This window comes from Rattus rattus, chromosome 6, assembly GCF_011064425.1.
Source record: "Rattus rattus isolate New Zealand chromosome 6, Rrattus_CSIRO_v1, whole genome shotgun sequence".
Lineage (NCBI taxonomy): Eukaryota > Metazoa > Chordata > Mammalia > Rodentia > Muridae > Rattus > Rattus rattus.
Window position 1 is genome coordinate 33,064,259 of NC_046159.1, and position 17,340 is coordinate 33,081,598.

Here is a 17,340-nt window from a genome sequence, read left to right on the forward strand (position 1 = left end):
GTGTTTCCACTTCCTGGTGTTTCCACTTCCTGTATGACCCTGGGATCCTAAGGCCCACTGGGTCCCCTCTTACTATGCTTAGGTTTTTCAAGTACTTCCCTGGGCCTCAGTGACAGTGACCTTCGTGAAACAGAAACTCTGAAGACAGTGGACTGGTCCAAAGGCACCAGAAAGTGAGCTCTCTGCTGCCTGGCCCAGGTTCTAGGGAGCCGGAAGGGCAGTCAGTCCTGGGAGACTCAGCACTCAGCAGAGGTTCTGCTGTGCCGTTGCTGGGATTGGAGGGGTGGGGAAGGACGTGCTGCCTAACTGAGGTTCAGGTTTTCCTTTGCTTCTTGGAAGAATCATAGGGAGGAGAGGATCCAGGAGGCACTGGGTCCTCCTTGCCCTTCACAGGCAATGCCTGTGGGAATGAGGCCACAGAGGACAGTATGAATGAAAGGCCTTGGGCTGGTGAAGTGTTCTAGAACAAGCCTAGGGCAAGCTTCCTGACAGGCCCAGGCACACAAGAGCAGCACACTGTTCTTTAACGTGTCTCCTATGCTTGCTTTTATTCATCTTTCTGGATGACACAGAACCCTCTCACCAATTGTGGTGATGTAGGCCTCGAATCCCAGCACTCAGGAGGCAGAGGCAGGTAGATAGATCTCTTTGTTCCAGGCCATCAAGGGCTACACAGTGAGATTCAGTCTCAAACAAACAAACAAACAAATCAAACTACTTCTGGGTTGGGCCTTTCTCCAGGAAATGGCGAGGGACCCCTGGCTTACAAGGTGGGGGGTGGGGGTTCTCTCAACTCTGCCGAGCAGAACACTCTTCAAGAGCTTGACAGGTAGGCCCTGCTTTCCAACCCTGGTCTAGCTCTCCAGCCCGGACTAGAGTACACCAAGCAGTCGGTTGTCTTTTTGCAGTTGTGAGAAGAAATGGGAAAATCTCCCCTCCTCCTCAGAATGGGCCGAGGACCTATCAGGAAAGCCCAACTTTCTCTCAGGGACTCTGAGAAGGAGCAAATGTGAGAGGGAGGCTGGTCAAGTGTGGGTCCTAGGATGAGTCTCACGGTTTGGGGGGACAAGAAGCACCCCCAAAGAGTACATGTTTGTGGCCTCGTTCTGGAGTTACTGCTGTTGCTACACAGGCAGTGGCTACAGACAACTGAAGCCACAAGGACTATTGGTTGAACCTTGGTAGTCGTCTTTGGCAGCCTCGAGTTCCAGCAGGTGACACAGCTCCAGGCGACTTTTCAAACACTGCTTAGCTCCAAGGTGACTCCAGCTAGTGGCTAGGGTGGCTGGTCGAGCATCCAGCGCTCTCAGTAGGCGTGGCAGATCACGAAGCAGGCGGTAGCGCGGTAGAGCGCGCAGCGGCCGGGGAATGTCACCTTTGGCACAGAGGCGACTGAAGTAGGCGAGCAGCAGCTGGCGTGGAGCAGCGCACGACAAGGTGCGAAGGGATGTAGTTTGCGGGTCGCCGCTGCAGGCAGTGCTGGGGCCCGCACAGCTCCACAGGAGCAACACAGTGCCCTGCTCCCGTGCCACGCGTTCCCGTGCTGCCCAGAGCCATGGCAGTGGTCCAATGCGAGCCACGTGCGTCCCTTCCCAGAGATCCACGATCACGTCGCGTCCACCACCCAGCGCGGTCCGCAGCAGTTCGGCCAAAGCTCCCACCAGGCGTCGCTGTGCCTCTGAGTCCGCTGCGTGTAGGAGTAAAACTGGCCTTGTTCGACCGGGGCCTGGGGACCAAGTAACAACTGATTAGGGTGAGGGGAGTCTGGGGACGGGGGTGGGGGTGAGGACAGTCAGCCCAGCCCTCCTCCCCTAGGGGCCCTTCATGCACAATGTGTCCTTTATCCGTTCTGGGAGTCAGTCGCCCAAACTGCTAAGCTATTTGTTGCTTATAGGCTAAAGAGGAAAACGTGAAGCTTCTCATACACAGTAAACCGCCTCTGGCAGCTGGGTGGTGGTACAGATAGGAACTGAACGCACAGCCCTTTGCCCTGCCGTAACCACTCCTTCCCACTAGGGGGCCAAGAATAGCAGCCTGTGCTTTGGCCCACTCTTGGTCAAAAAGTACTGGGAACGTCTGAAATTCTCAGGACCAAAGGTGAGTTTACCTGGCAGTAGGCGCCGGCAGAGGAGGACCAGAACTACACCCAGTAGAGTGGTGAGACCCAGCAGTGCCAGGATCAAGAGCCCGAGGTGTCTATGGGAGACTGAATCGAGCACAGGTGAAGGCAAGCCATCTCTTGAGTGCCCGTGCTCCTTCCCTCTCTCCTCTCACCCAAGAACTCACCATCAGGACACAAGAGGTGCTTCCCGGCAAACTGGACATCTGACCTCCACACCTGAGGACACAGGGACCCCACTCATGTGAGCTAGATTACCCCCTGTCTCCCAGGGAAGGAGTCCCACTGGCTTGGGAATTCCTCCAGCTCTAGTTGTGTGTCTAGTACAAACGCCAGTGAGACCACACGTGCTCCCACCTCTGGTCTGGGCTGGAGAGCATAGACCAGCCGAAATAGCCACCAATGAGTGCTAGGCCTTGTCATTATACCTCATTGTGACATGCAATACCAGGTTTTCTCATTTTTAGTGGGAAGGCAAAATGTAAGTGTTTTGTTTGTTTTGTTTTTAAGATAGCCTATAACTAGTGACAGCTAAGTCCGTTTAAAACACTTGGCCAAACCGAACACTTTAATGGACCCTGTGCTAGGGGATCTGTAGGGAATAAGGGTACCATTTCTTACCAGGATGCAGCTCCCCTGCCTCAAGAAGGGAATAATGAGGTCCAGTGTCACTGGAACTGAGCCCTGGGTCTGTAGGGACAAAGAGTAGAATAGTTGTCCCCACACATGCAAGTCTGATGGTGTCTCACCCACCTCCATCCCACCTAGTTAAAGGTCCCAGTGACACCTCCAGAAAACTTCCCCAGCCACCAACGACCACTGATCTTCCCCAGATATTAGCTGTCGTGGCTGAGTTAACATATCTCTCTCTCTCACATACACACACACACACACACACACACAGAGAGAGAGAGAGAGAGAGAGAGAGAGAGAGAGAAGGAGAGAGAGAGGGGAGAGGGAGGGAGAGAGAGGGAGGGGGGGAGGGAGGGAGAGAGAAGGGGGGGAGAGGAGGAGAGAGAGAGAGGAGGGAGGAGGGAAAGAAGAGAGGAGAGAGAGAGAGGGAGAGAGAGAGAAGCAGAGAGAGGGAGAGGGAGGAGGGAGGGAGGGAGGGAGAAAAGGGAGGAAGGGGAGAGGGATGGGGATGGGAGGAGGGAAGGAGGAGGGAGGGGAGGGAGAGAGAGAGAGAGAGAGAGAGAGAGAGAGAGAGAGAGACCTGATCATGTGGCCAGCTCTTCACCCCCTACACAGCTGAAGAGGCGTCTTGTCCACTGGGAAGAAAAGGCTATGGAGGCTGCAAGCTAGCTTGAGGCTTGACTGTTGCTTTTCTAGTTCTCGGTTTGTGACCTTTCTGTGGATTTGAATAATATCTTCTCCCTCCCCAGCCTCAGATCTTTATTTGCAGATGGGGAGCAATTATCTTTAGTAGGTTACTGGGAGCATTAAATGGAAATATGCATATGGGTACTTTAATAAACTGATAAATATATAATTGTTATGTGTGTAATTACATTATAACACACATATATAGATATACACACACATATATTAGAGGAGGCCAAAGCCTGTTCTGTGTGTTCTTCCTATATCTCCTAGTGCATAGTACAGGGTGAGCAGAGTAGGTGCTCGGGAAATGTGTACTGAACCAGAGAGAACTGGTTGCTGTGTGTCTACAGAGGAGATGTGGCTCCACTCTGTGCTCCACAAGTTAGTAACAAGGTTGACCAGTCAGCCCCACCCTTCAGGAGCACCACCTTCCTCTACTCTGCACCCCTTGCATGCTTGACTCCAGTCTCAAGGCAACTGTCAAGCCAGTAGAAACTCAGATCATAAGTGTTTGCTATCCTCTGTCTGTTTGGGAGCCCCCGGGGCTCAAAGCAATGATCTAGCTGCAAGGGAGCCTTTGAGAGAGCTCTGTGTGCAGAGAGCATGGCATGCTTGGTCAGCTTATTGCTGTGGTTTTGTGAGTAAATCTGATTGTGGTTTTTGTTTTTTGTTTTTTGTTTTTGTTTTTTTTTTTCCCAGAGCTGGGGACCGAACCCAGGGCCTTGCGCTTCCTAGGCAAGCGCTCTAACCACTGAGCTAAATCCCCAACCCCCTGATTGTGGTTTTTAAATCAGATACACAGAACAAAGTCAGCGAGGCAACCTATTATTAGCCCACATGATGGAGCTGCACCAGTGCAGTACTGTACAGTGAGTACTGTTCAGTGAGTACTGTACAGTGAGTACTGTTCAGCGAGTACTGTACAGTGAGTACTGTACAGTGAGTACTGTTCAGTGGGTACTGTTCAGTGAGTACTGTTCAGTGAATACAGTGAGTCCTTCAGCTTCTAGAGGCCTCTAGAGAGCCAGTGAACTTCTTCTTATAGAGTCATGAGACCTGGGAGAGGACAGCTGGGGTGAGGGGTAGCCTCACTATGGCTGAGGAACTGACTCCATGGGTGCATTTTCTATGCAAACATGAGCACTTGGATTTAAATCCTAAGCATCCAGAATCTTAAAAAAAGAGCTGGGTGGTGGTGGTGGTGGTGATGGTGGTGGTGGTGGTGGTAGTACACACCTTTAATCGCAGCACTTGGGAGGCAGAGGCAGGAGGATCTCTGAGTCTACAGATTGAGTTCCAGGACACCTAGGGCTGCAAAGAGAAACCCTGTTGGGAGGCAGGGGAAGCCAGGCATGGCTATATATTCATGCAACCCTAGCCTTGGGGGCCAGAGACAGGTGACTCCCAGGACTTCACTGGACTGCCAACCTAGCTGAAAACAGCAAGCTGCAGGTTCAGTGAGAGACCTTGTCTCAGACTAAAGAATAGAAATGGATGAAGGTAAGAATGAGACCTCTGGTCTCTTCTTTGCACACCTACACATGCATATGCATACATCATACACACACACACACACACACACACACACACACACACACACACACACACACAGTGGCTTCAGTGGGTTGGAGAGTAGCTGCAGGAGGGAGTGCCAGCATCTGGATGCTATTCTCTCTGTAAACTGAGGCACTGAAAGGGTTAGGAACTCCCTCATGAAGGACCCCACAGATCAACAGAGGGCCAGTAATCCAAGGCTGATCAAGAAAATAATCTATGACAGAAAACAGAATACCTCCACCCATGCAGGATCTGCCTCACTGAAGTAACAAGGAGGTCAGGGATATGCATTGTTCAAGAGAACCTGGCAGGAAACAAACCCTAGCTAGGCCATACCTGACTGATGCTGTACACAGGAGTCATGGAGCTATCCAGCCCCAAACCTGGGTTACTCCAGGCAGCACTGAAGGTAGCATATGTCCTCGTCGAAAAGTGAAGAATCAGCTGTTGGGCCTGGGTATCCATGCTCACAGTCCAGGATGGGAGAGAGCCTGTTTGTGGGAGGTAATCAGAGCTGGGTTGCTCTGGACCTGAGGGTCACAGGCGAGTAGGGCTGAGATGTGGGAGAAGGAATTCCTCATTGACTCACCACTCTGGCGGGGACATTCAACATGGCTACTGTTTTCAAAAGAAAACTGAGAAACACAGACATGGCAGGTCAGAAGGAATCAGTCCCATCCGTCCTCCCACTGCCAGCCCCCTGCCCACAGTTATACCTTAAAGCAGAGCTGGGGGTGCAAGTCCACATTCTCCAGGATATACCACTGTTGGGGAGATGGGAGTTAGTCAGGGAGAAGGTCCCTGGGCCCCGATCCTCCCACCTCAGTCCTGGAGGGAGGTGGCTGCCCTTACTCCTTCTGACTCCTGTGCTGTGGCATTGGGAAGGATTTTGCAGGGTGTGACTGGGTCCTGCCTCCAGCAGAGAGAGGCCTCCAGTTTCAGTGGGCAGCGGAGTGTCAGAGCCATGACCATCTGACTGTGCTGGCTGTAGTCAGTGAAGCGTATTGACTTCCAGAAGTCGGAGCCATCTGGAAGGTGGCAGGTCCAAGGATGAGGCCATAGCCCAGTTGTAGCCCCATCTCCCCAACCCTACTCCAGGGCACAAGGAGAAAATACCAAAATTCCAGGACAACTCCTGCTCACCGGTGCTTGGCAGCTGAGTAAACCCCCACTCTCCCTACCCACCTTTCTACCCAGCCTTCTTGCCTTTATCTTCCATCCCGGGTCTCCACACTACTCAAAACTACTCCCCATGCTCAAATTCTGTGCAGGCTCCTCCCAGATTCTAAATGCCTCTTTCCTGACTCTTCTTTCTAAAGCCTGTCCATTTTCTGAGCTCAGCTCAGGTGTGGGCGCCTCTGAGAGCCTCTCTGCTCGCAGCAGTGTCTAGCTTTGCGTTACTTGTATCTGAGTGCTCGTTCCCTCCTGAGGTCGGCGCTGTGCACACAGCATTCTAGACAACACCAGCCACTTCCCCGTGGAATAGTTCCCTCAAGTCAACAGTTTGGGGTTTTACTGATGAAGGAAGGGTGGCGGGGATGGAGACGATCTGGGGATAACCCATGGCAGAGCTGGGAAGCGAGCCTAGGTCTGTAGTTGGTCCTCCCTGGGTGACCCTCCTCCACTCAGCACTTAGGGAGTTCTTCTGCAGGTTGATGGCTAGACGCTGCTCCCCCTGCCCTCCCAAAAGAAATGTGCTCATGCAGTCTGGTCTCTGTCTTTGTCTCTGTCTGTCTGTCTCTCTGTCTCTCTCTCTCTCTCACATACACACGCACACTCACACGGGGTGGGGGAGAGAGGGAGGGGGGAGAGGGAGAGAGGAGAGAATGGATGAGAATCAGGATTGATACAGCACTCACAAGCTTCAGGCCAGCTCTGGAAGGGACACTTTTTGTGCCTCACAGTGTCCTCCTGCAGGTAGGAGGCCTGGGGAGACAAACGTAGAGAGCATCAAGAAAATGTCTTTTCCAGCATCGTTAGTTCTGGCCCTAGCTCACTACAGTGAAGTACCCTGAGCTTAGACACTAATCAGGGAGCCCTGTGTAGTAAGGGAAGGGGTTAGGGCTCAAGAGCATAGGAAAGAGCGGCCAATAAGGCAGTCTCCTCTGGTCTCCAAAGAGAACTATTCCCAGCAACAGGAAACTCCTCAGGGCCGCATCCCCCAATTTCCAGCTTCCCTGACCCTCATCGTGGGCTTTCTCCAGGGCCCTGTGTTATTCCTCGTTCTCAGGAATTGTGTGATCTGTCTCCTTACAGGGCAAGGCACTACATACCTGGGTATCCAAGGGATGCTATCCTTCTCTCAATATTCCTCTTCCCCTAATGATGCCCAAAACATCTTTATCTTAAGACTTACAAGGAGAGATGGAGGGCTACAATGGAGGGCTAGAGAGGGCATGGCTTTGAGAGGAATGTACAACCTTGGTTCTCAAGAACATCCAGGCAGGGCTGAGGTGGAACTGCCTAGGACCCTTCTACCTATGAATGTCTGTGGCTCACAGCCAAGCAGCACCAGTTTCCTAAGCATCCCTTGTCCTTTCGGAGTTTCTCTTTAGTGCTGTGGGGCCCGTTGTATCTCTCCGTCCACCCCAAGTCCTTCATAAATTGATTTACTGGAGATTGGCTAGGCAAGGAGCCATGGTTAACCCAAATCCCCTTCTTCTCACCTCTATGCACATGCAGGGCAGAAGGAATTCATAAGGCAGGTCTACAGTGTGGCCCCCAGACACAATTTTCTGTTGATAAAACCACAAAGGAATAGAAAAAGAGGCATCTAAGACAAGGCATGGGTATTGTAGACAAAGTAGGAGGAAGCTAAGTCCTCAGACAATATACCTTATTTCCCTACTTTATCAAGCTTACTTCTTTTTCATAGGCTCTTGGTTCTAGACTCTGGCCATTTGCCAGAGAGGAAGGAATATATAGTTCTGAGCACCAGTTGTATGCCATGTAGGGTGTTACAAGCATCACCTCTATCAAGGCTAACATCACCTTGAAGTTAGAAGGTACAGCCAGTGTAGACATGAACAGAGTTGAATACTCCAGAACATAGCTTCAGTCTTTGCGTGTGATGCCTAGCTATGCACAGGGGCATCTGTGATGATTGGAGGTTGAAGTGGGCTGCAGGACCTGGCTTGGGAGATTAGGGGATATAATTTTCTGAGGGCTAGACAAGAGAAGAGTGCCAAGACACAGGTGACCATTTTGTCAAATTATCAGGGGAACAGCCTTTTGAGGAAATAACAATGTTTTTGCTGTTGTTTTTCTCAAGGCAGGGGCTCATGTATCCCAAGCTGACCTCAGACTCATTGTATCTCCGAGGATAACCTTGAACTCCTGATCCTCCTACTTCTATCTCCCACCCCATTTGCACAATGCCAGAGATCATGCGTGGTAGACAAGCACTCTACCAACCGGGCAGCCCTGGGAGTATGTGCCATTCATTCCTTTCTGGTCCCTCCTCTCAAGTAACATAGCCCACACCTTTTCTGTCTAGTCAAATTAAAGTCTTAATACCTCATTTTATAAGTTTTGAGTAATTACTTTCTCTATCCAGGCCTTAGTCTCCTCCATTTGCTCAGGAATTGTCCGTCTCTCTGCTCAGGAAATGTGCGATCTGTCTCTTTACAGGACTTGGCACTACATACCTGGGTATCAAAAGGACTACTCATTTCCTCACATTCCAGTGCCCACTGGTAACAAAGGCGTACGTTGGCCTCTGGGCCTGGAGGAATAGTCACCCGAATAGCCTGTACCTCAGGCAGCAAATCAAAGGAGAATTCAGGTCCTAGGGAGAAGGAAGACTTGGTGACCCTGGTTCAGGTAAGGCTGAAACCATATCCTGTCACCCATCATACCTACCTCCATGCTTTTGTGAACCTGCTCCAGGGAGATGTTCTATTCCTTCTGCAGCTGAAGGCTGGGTCCTTTTGGTACGAAGGCCTCTGTGGGAGATGGCTAGGAAGGGGGTGGAAATTTGATGGCTCTCCTGAGACAAGGAAGGGCTACCTAGTAGCTTCCTCTGCAAGTGGAGAATGAAGTGGTGTTAATACAGGAGCCAGGAAGTCTGCCTTCTAGTTCTGCCTTGGAACTTGAGAGACCACAGGCAAATCTCTCAAGTTCTTTTGGCCTCAGTTTCCCTTACTGTGCAATGTTTACATTTTCAAACTCCTTTTGTAGCTGGAGAACAAAGTAAGGGGCAAAAAAAAAAAAAAAAAGAAAGAAAAAAGAAAGAAAGAAAGAAAGAAAGAAAGAAAGAAAGAAAGAAAGAAAGGGGTTGTAACCATTGGGTAGAGCCATAAACCACAGCACACCTGGAAGGGTGATGGTGTCCAGTGCCTCCAACGGACTTCAAATTCATGAGGACTTTTAGATTTCCTCACCAAGAGAGGGAACCAGCCACACTGAAGCCCTACAGGAGGGAGACACACTTCGTATCTAGGTATTCATGGCCTCTGTCTTACCTGAGACTTGATCCAATACTGGATAGAAAGTCATTATAAATCATGGAGTGCAATGATATCGAGCTTCTTTGGTGGCGGAAAAAAATATTGAGGCTCAGAGAACACAGAAGAGAGGATAGGAAGAATGCAGGAGTCAGAAGACGAAGAGGAATACTCTGAAGTCTTCTAGACACGCCATGGTGGTTGTGCACAAGATCTGTGCAAGATCAAGCCAGCAAGATCAGCCAATACCCAGTAGGCGGCCCCGCTGATTGGACTCAGTGAGTGATGAACAAACAGAGGAAGGAGTGGTTTTATACTTGTATCAAGAGGCAGAGACAGGAATTTGAGGCCAGCCTGGTCTACACTGCAAGTTCCAGGTGAGTCAGGACTATACAGCGAGCCTCTGTCTCAAAAATCGGAAAGATACATACGTGTGGAAAGATGAGTAAGCAGTTCAGAACACTCGCTGTTCTTTTTTTTTTTTTTCTCGGAGCTGGGGACCGAACCCAGGGCCTTGCGCTTCCTAGGCAAGCGCTCTACCACTGAGCTAACTCCCCAACCCTGCTTATTTGCTTTCTAATGTTTACTCATTTTTGACTTCAACAGCTGATGCACCATGAGGATGAATGCTGTTCTTAGAGGACCCAGAATTGGTTCCTAGCACCCACATGGTGGCTCACAACCATCTCTAACTCCAGGGTCAGGGGGATGTGATTTCCATGGGCACCACATGCATGTAATATACACACACACATATATACACACAGGAAAACATTCCTGCACAAAGCTTAAATGCTTTTTTTTTTAAAGATATGAATGTGGGACAGGGTGGGTTTGATAAAAACAGATTGTATACATGTATGAGATTTTTAAATAATAAATACAAGGTATTTTGTTTCTTTTTAAATGTTTAGGTTTATTTATTTTATTTTACATGTATGAATGTTTTGTCTGCACGTGTGCATGTGCACCATGTTCATGCCTGGTGCCTACTGAGATCAGAAGAAGACATTGGACTCCCTGGAACTATACAGTTAGAGATAAGTCACCATGTGAATGCCTGGAATCCAATCTAGACCCACTGGAAGAGCACAAGTGTTTATAACAGTCGAGCCATCTTTCCAGCCCCAATAAGACATTTTAAAATAAATAAAACAATTAAAAAAATCTTAAGTTGAGAAAAAAGATACACCTCCCACAAAGGTAGGTATTCACTGTAGCATGATTTTTTCCCCCTGTGTTTCTCTGTGTAACTTTGGCTGCTCTGGAACTCACTCTACAGACCAGGTTAACCTTGAACTCAGAGATCCTCCTGCCTCTGCCTCCTGAGTGCTGGATTAAAGGCCTGTGCCACCATTGCCTGGCTGTAGCATGATTTCTTTCCTTCTTTTTTTTTTTTAAATTTTCTTTTGAGGCAGGGTTTCTCAGTGTAACCGGCCTTGGCTGTTGTGGACTCTGCAGACTAAGCTAGCCACACAGATTGGCTCACCTCTCTCTCCCAAGGGGTAGGTAGGGTTAAAGGCATGGCAGCATCATTTCTTTTCTTTTTTTTTTTTTTTTTTATTTTTTTTTTGGAGCTGGGGATCGAACCCACGGCCTTGCGCTTGCTAGGCAAGTGCTCTACCACTGAGCCAAATCCCCAACCCCGGTAGCATCATTTCTAATGATAAAAAATTTTAAACTAATGTTTTCTGATTTTATGTTTAATATTGTGTGTGTGTGTGTGTGTGTGTGTGTGTGTGTGTCTGTGTGTGTCTGTGTCTGTGTATAGGTATGTGCGAATGAGTGCAGATGCTTGAAGAGGTCAGAAACATCGGGTTCCCTGGAGGTGGAATTGTGAGCTGCCTAACATGGGTACTGGGAACTGAGCTCAAGTTTTCTGCAAGAGCATCGAGTGCTCTTAGTCGCCGAGCCAACTCTGTATCCCCTGATCAACTGCTAGTCTTAAAGGGTGTGTTCAGTGTACACCTAGTGAGGCAATGAAATGGCAGAGTAAAATGACCCCACTTGACAGATGCAAAGTAACAATAGCAGGTCCACAGAACACACACTTTTAGGGATCGATCGGTACCCTTTGTGGAAATGGCACCTCCACGATGGTGCAGCTGTCTCTTAAACGTTTGTGTGATGTGCCATTTTAGGATGCTCTAAGTCACTGTTGAGGTTAACAAGACAAAAACCTGTTCCAATATGACAACTGGCACTGTGTCGGCCCAGGTATTGACCCGTTAACTGTCCCTAATTCATGCATCCACTGAGAATGGCTCAAAGCTACTTTTCGCACCTGAAGAACGTGACACCAGATGTCACAGGCACAAACAGCAGGACCAGTGCCAAGGCTTTGTGGCTAGGACAGTAGGGCAGGGGGTTTGAGCAGAGCTTCCTGTGTCGGAGAAGGAAAGTTGGCACAGAGACACATGGCTGTAAGCCCACTGCTTAGGAGGCTGAGACAGGAGGATTAAAGGCTTTGGTATTACATAGTGAGACCCGGTCTCAAGACAAAAACCAAAAGAGACGCTGTTTCTTAGGGTCAAAGGACAGCCTTCCTACCCACTTCTGACTGGATTTAGGGCTAAGCTTTGGCATCTTTCGAATGTGATCTTGAGAAAGTTATCAGACCCACGTGCCGGACTGCTCATCCGTCAAGTGAGCTTGCCTTAAATCACGTGTGTGGAGTCCCTGGAGATTAGCCATGTTGTTCATTTTATCCTCCCCAGTGCCTGGAGGCAACGCAGCCCTCATCTTCTAGTTATTCCTCCCCCATGCCAGTGCTCAGAAGCCAAGGTCAGAGGCAGAGCCTAAGCATTTATAGAATCTGAGGATTCTAGTCAAGTCCTGAACTTTCCAGACATCAACTACTCCCTGGGTTGTAACCAAGACTGCCAAGGATGACTCACTGGGTCCCGGAGCACAGGGGGGGAAAGGGGGGCACAGGGGAGCACAGGGGAGCACAGGGGAGTACAGGGGAGAGGAGTAGAATAGGAAGTAAGACTTACCAGCAAAATGCTTATCCTGAAGATACAGGGCCCAGAAGGGAAAAGAAAGGAGAGAGACATCATTAGAAGGGAGTCGAGTAAGGTGCATTCTCCTGAACTCTCCATCAAATCATCCGGTTCTGAGACCCTCAGCTCACGGTACATCCACTCTGCTGCTTTCCTCTCGTTTCCACCCTGCCAAGGACCTCAGCTCACCAGAACTTAGCAATCCGTTCAAGACCACATAGAGGACACACTGAAGTTGCCACTAGGGTACAGGATTTCAGAGGTAGGAAAGGGCAGGCAGGAGAAAGAAGGGGTTCTAGTCTGTGCTAAGCAAGTGCCCCTTCACCTAGCAGCAGGACCTTACCACACGGAAGGCCAGTAGACAGTGGCTGGTCCAACGTGGCAGGCAGGGGCAGGCAACCTGAGCAGACACAGCAAGGCAGATGAACAGTAGAGGTTGAGACAGGAGCAAGGCTGCCAGTCTGGGGCTCCCCATGAGCTTCTGGAGGATCAGGGAGCAGAGACCATGGCTTTCCTGTTGGGCCTGGCCCTGGAGCTGTGAGAAGCACACAGTACCAGCAGGCGCTCTCGCTTAACCCTGCCCTAGATCCACCCTGCCCCGAAGCTCCTCCTTGATCCTAACCAGCAGGCTTGGTCACATTCCTTCTCCTGAGCCAGGGCACAGATGAACACTTGCTTGTTCTGTAGAAAGCCTTACTGCCCTCCAGTCACAGGAGGCTTTTGGTGTGGCAGAGAGTTAACAGGAAAGGGACCTGCACCTTGTCATGGAGGTGCACCCATTTCTTAACCACTCCTATACCCCAAATACAGCAGATCTGACACACATATTAGTACACTCTGCCACAGACAGTTCCACATCCTCCACTTTGAGACATGAATGGCTACTCTCCATTTGTCTACATGGCATGCTGAGGATGAAGCATTCATCCTCATGGTGCATCAGCTGTTGAAGTCAAAAATGAGTAAACATTAGAAAGCAAATAAGCAGGGTTGGGATTTAGCTCAGTGGTAGAGTGCTTGCCTAAGGGAAGCACAAGGCCCTGGGTTCGGTCCCCAGCTCCAAAAAAAAAAGAACCAAAAAAAAAAAAAAAAAAAAAAAAAAGCAAATAAGCCTCCTGCATCCCCCGCTTGTACTCCCCACCTTGCTCTCTTCCCTCTAAAGCCCAGCCTTCCCTCTGCCCACTGGCCCTTTCCAGCTGTTGTTGACGCCAGGTCAAAGGGGTCTCCAGCTCCGAGGACCATCTAACTTATATGGCCTGTTCAGGGAGCCCCAGAGCTGACAACTGAGCTCTGGAGCAGAGGGAGCAGCCCCACGCACTGACCTGGTTTCCTGTGGTTTCCGGTGCAGGAAAAAGGCTGACAAGGCTCCAGGCTTTGTGGGGACCCTCCCCATCATCTTACAGCTTCCTCTCGCTTATGGAGCACTTGACCTGCATCAGCCCTCTCCTTGGCAACGTCCACGCTGGGAGGGAGGTTAAGGGCATGTCCATTGGGTCATGTCCCTCTCTCTCTCTCTCTCTCTCTCTCTCTCTCTCTCTCTCCTCTCTCTCTCTCTCTCTCTCCTCTCCTTCCCTCCCTCCCTCCCTCACTCACTCTGACAGGGATTCTCTGTGTAGTTCTGGATGCTCTGGAACTTACTCTATAGACCAGACTGGCCTTGAACTCAGAGATCCACCTCTGCCTCCCAAGTGTAGTGTTAGGTCTGAAGGCACACACCACCATTGCCCTGCTTGTCTCTGTTTTAAAATTAAATTTAAAAAAAATGTTTGGGGCTGGAGAGATGGCTCAGCAGTTAAGAGCACTGACTGCTCTTCCAGAGATCCTAAACTTAATTCCCAGCAACCACATGGTGACTCACAACCATCTGTAACAGATTCTGGTGTATCTGAAGACAGCTACACTACACTAAATAAATAAAATATTTTTAAATGTGTGTGTGTGTGTGTGTGTGTGTGTTTATGCATGGGCAGGCAGATGTACTTGTCCATGCAGACTCATGTGGAGGCCAGAGACTGACACCAGGGTGTCTTCCTGTTTGTTTTCAACTTGTTTTGAGACAGAACCTGTAACTGAACCTGGACCTTGCCGATTCAGCTAGGCTGATGAGCCAGTGAGCTCATGGGATCCATCTGCCTCCTCTCCTCAGTGCTGGAACTACAGGTCCATTCTGCCAGGGCCTGGCATTGTGGGTGCTGGGATCAGGACTCTGGTCTTCATGCATAAGCAGCAAGCACTTTACACATGGAACCTTCTCACCCGTCCCAATATTATTACCATCAAGACAGGGCTTCATGTATCCTAGGTTGGCCTCAAATTCTCTGTGTAGCCCAAAGATGTCCTTACAAGCCAGGTCCTCCTCCTCCACTTCCCAAGTGTTGAGATTACTGGTGTGAAGTCCTGTATCCAATTTCTTCAGTGCTGCAGACCAAATCCAGGATTTCACGCTAGACAAGCACTCTACCAACAGAGCTTCTTAGCAGTACAAAATCTGTTGGCTCATACCTGCAGTCTCCAACCTTCCCGTTACCCTAAAAGTTGCCTCTCGCTTTTGCATCTGTGGGGAGGGTAGCAAGATGAGAAGGCACAGGAAGGTAAGATGGCAGCATCTTAACCAGAACTTGATCCCCAGAACTCCTATGAGTTGTCCTCTGACCTCTACACGCATGTCACAGCATGCAAACAGAGAAATATAATTTTAAATTTTTCATTTATTAGGGGCCGGGGCATGTGGCTCAACTGGTAGAATGCTTGACTAGCATGCACTGCAGTCCTTGATTTGCGATTCAGGAAGGTGACGTTCAAGGTCATCCTCAGCTACACAGAGTAGAATAGACCAGCCTTAGATACAGGAAACCCTATAAAGGCAGGGGGCTACCTAATGACTAGCAGAGTTTTTAATTAAAATTTTTAATTAAAAATATGTATATGAACATTTTGTTTGCATGTGCATATGGGTGCTGTGTGTATGTTTGTGGGCTGTGTGTGTGTGGGCTCTGTGTGTGTGTGTGTGTGTGTGTGTGTGTGTGTGTGTGTGTGTGTGTTACCTGCAGAGGTCAGAAAAGGATGTCAGATCCATTGTAATTGGACTTTTGGATCGTTGTGAGCCATCATGTAGATGCTGGAACAGGACCTGAGTTGTCTGCAAGAGCAAGTGCCCTTATCCACAGATCCAACTCTCCAGACAGTGGCTCTGGCCTGAAATCCCATGTACTTGAGAAGTTAAGGCAAAGAGATCACATATTGAATGCTTGTCTGATCCAGAGTGAGTTCAAGACAAGTCTGGGCAACTTAATGAGACTCTTATCTCAAAGTAAGGGGTGTGTGGTGTGTGTGTGTGTGTGTGAGAGAGAGAGAGAGAGAGAGAGAGAGAGAGAGAGAGAGAGAGATTAAATAAAAAAAAGAGGCCATTGGGTGGTAGCAGCACATGCTTTTAGTCCCAGCACTTGAGAAGAAGCAAAGGGGCAGATCTGAGTTCAAGGCCATCCTGGTCTACAGAGTGACAGCCAGAGGTACACAAAGAAATCCTGTCTCAGCAAACAAACATACAAAGAGGCCATGAGTTTAAGAGAAGAGGTGGGTGTAATGGAGGAGCTGGAGAGAGGAAAGCGGGGGAGAATACTACAATTATAATTTCAGGAAATTATTATTTTGTCTTTGTTTTCCAAGACAGGGTCTCCCAATGCAGCTGGCTGTCCTGGAACTCACTATGTAGATCAGGCTGGCTTCAAACTCACAGAGATCTATCTGCTTCTGCCTCCCAAGTGCTGGGATTAAAGATATGAGCCCTACTCCCAACTATAAAATTATATTTCTAAAAGAAAGTAAAAGGAGGGCTGGGTCTAACAAGCACTTGCTTAGTGTATACAAGGCCTGGTGTTTAAAAAAGAGGAGAGTCTCGTTTGTTCTTCTCCAGTGCCTAGCAGTGACCGTCAGGAAGCAGATGCGCCACAGCTAAATGAACATCAATTATGATACATTTCATCGACATAGCTTATCTGCTTCCAGTTCACAAAGAAACTGTAGTATTCGATCCCTCTAAACACCTGCGAGGCCGATAAGTGAGAATAATTTGTTTAATTTCATAAGGAGAGAAATAAGGAAGCAGAAGGGAAAGTGATTTGGTCAAGGTCAAAGTCTGTAGCCCAGGAAGCTGCACTTGTGCGGGGGATGGGGGCCCCCTCCCATCTGGCTGTCAGCCTGTAGTCTCTGGGCCTCACCTTCCTCTTTGAACCCACAGAGTCTGCTGACAGAGAAGCCTTATTCAGAGCCAACCTCTGCAGCCAAGTCAGTGAGAGCTAGAGAGCAGAAAAGGTGGTCATGCCTAGTGCCAAAATCCTTCCTCCAATTCTACCTTGTGCAAGTTCCTGGACACATGAAACTTTTTTAACTTTTAAGGTTCATTTTTTTAAAAAATATTTTAAAGATGTGTTTGTATTTCACGTGCAATGGTGTTTTGCCTGCATGTCTGTCTGTGTGAGGGTATCGGGAGTTACAGACAGTTGTGAGCTGTCATGTGGGTCATTCCTCTGTAAGAGTCAGTGCTCTTAACCGCTGAGCCATCTCTCCAGTCCCGAGGTTGATTCTTTTTTTCTTTTTTTTCGGAGCTGGAGATCGAACCCAGGGCCTTGCGCTTGCTAGGCAAGCGCTCTACCGCTGAGCTAAATCCCCAACCCCGATTCTTTTTTAATGTATATGAATGTTTTACCTACATGTAAATGTGTGTATCATGTCTGTGGTTAGTGTCCTTAGAGATCAAAAGAAGACATCAGATTGCCTGGAACTGGGGTTATAGGTAGTTATGAGTCACCATGTGGGTACTAGGAATCAAACCCTGGCTCTCTGCAAGAGAAACGAATGCTCTGATGCACTGAGCCATCCCTCCAGCCCTACCATG

General features: G+C 49.1%; 1 protein-coding gene across 1 annotated transcript; it reads right to left on the bottom strand.

Annotated features, from left to right (window-relative positions):
- Nucleotides 1–522: 522 nt before the first annotated feature.
- Il17re (interleukin 17 receptor E) lies at nucleotides 523–13,249 on the bottom strand. The gene is made up of 15 exons (XM_032905928.1): nucleotides 12,790–13,249; nucleotides 12,441–12,456; nucleotides 9,313–9,410; nucleotides 8,861–9,020; nucleotides 8,647–8,786; nucleotides 7,666–7,734; nucleotides 6,859–6,925; nucleotides 5,852–6,027; nucleotides 5,716–5,763; nucleotides 5,589–5,634; nucleotides 5,336–5,490; nucleotides 2,741–2,809; nucleotides 2,287–2,338; nucleotides 2,108–2,206; nucleotides 523–1,726 (listed from the first exon to the last, which is right to left on the bottom strand). The coding sequence occupies exons 1-15, from the start codon at nucleotides 12,919–12,921 to the stop codon at nucleotides 1,140–1,142; spliced, it is 1,914 nt and encodes a 637-aa protein (XP_032761819.1). The 5' UTR covers nucleotides 12,922–13,249; the 3' UTR covers nucleotides 523–1,139.
- Nucleotides 13,250–17,340: the final 4,091 nt, after the last annotated feature.

What these genes read in the sequence shown, in the direction of transcription:
- Il17re (XM_032905928.1), bottom strand. Translation starts at nt 12,921, where the DNA reads ATGGGGAGCCCCAGACTGGCAGCCTTGCTCCTGTCTCAACCTCTACTG. An exon ending in TGCCCTGCATGTGCATAGAG is followed by an intron (nt 6,926 to 7,665) that starts GTGAGAAGAAGG and finishes TTGTCTCCCCAG; the next exon opens with GCCTCCTACCTGCAGGAGGA. An exon ending in GCACCTCTTGTGTCCTGATG is followed by an intron (nt 2,207 to 2,286) that starts GTGAGTTCTTGG and finishes TGCTCGATTCAG; the next exon opens with TCTCCCATAGACACCTCGGG.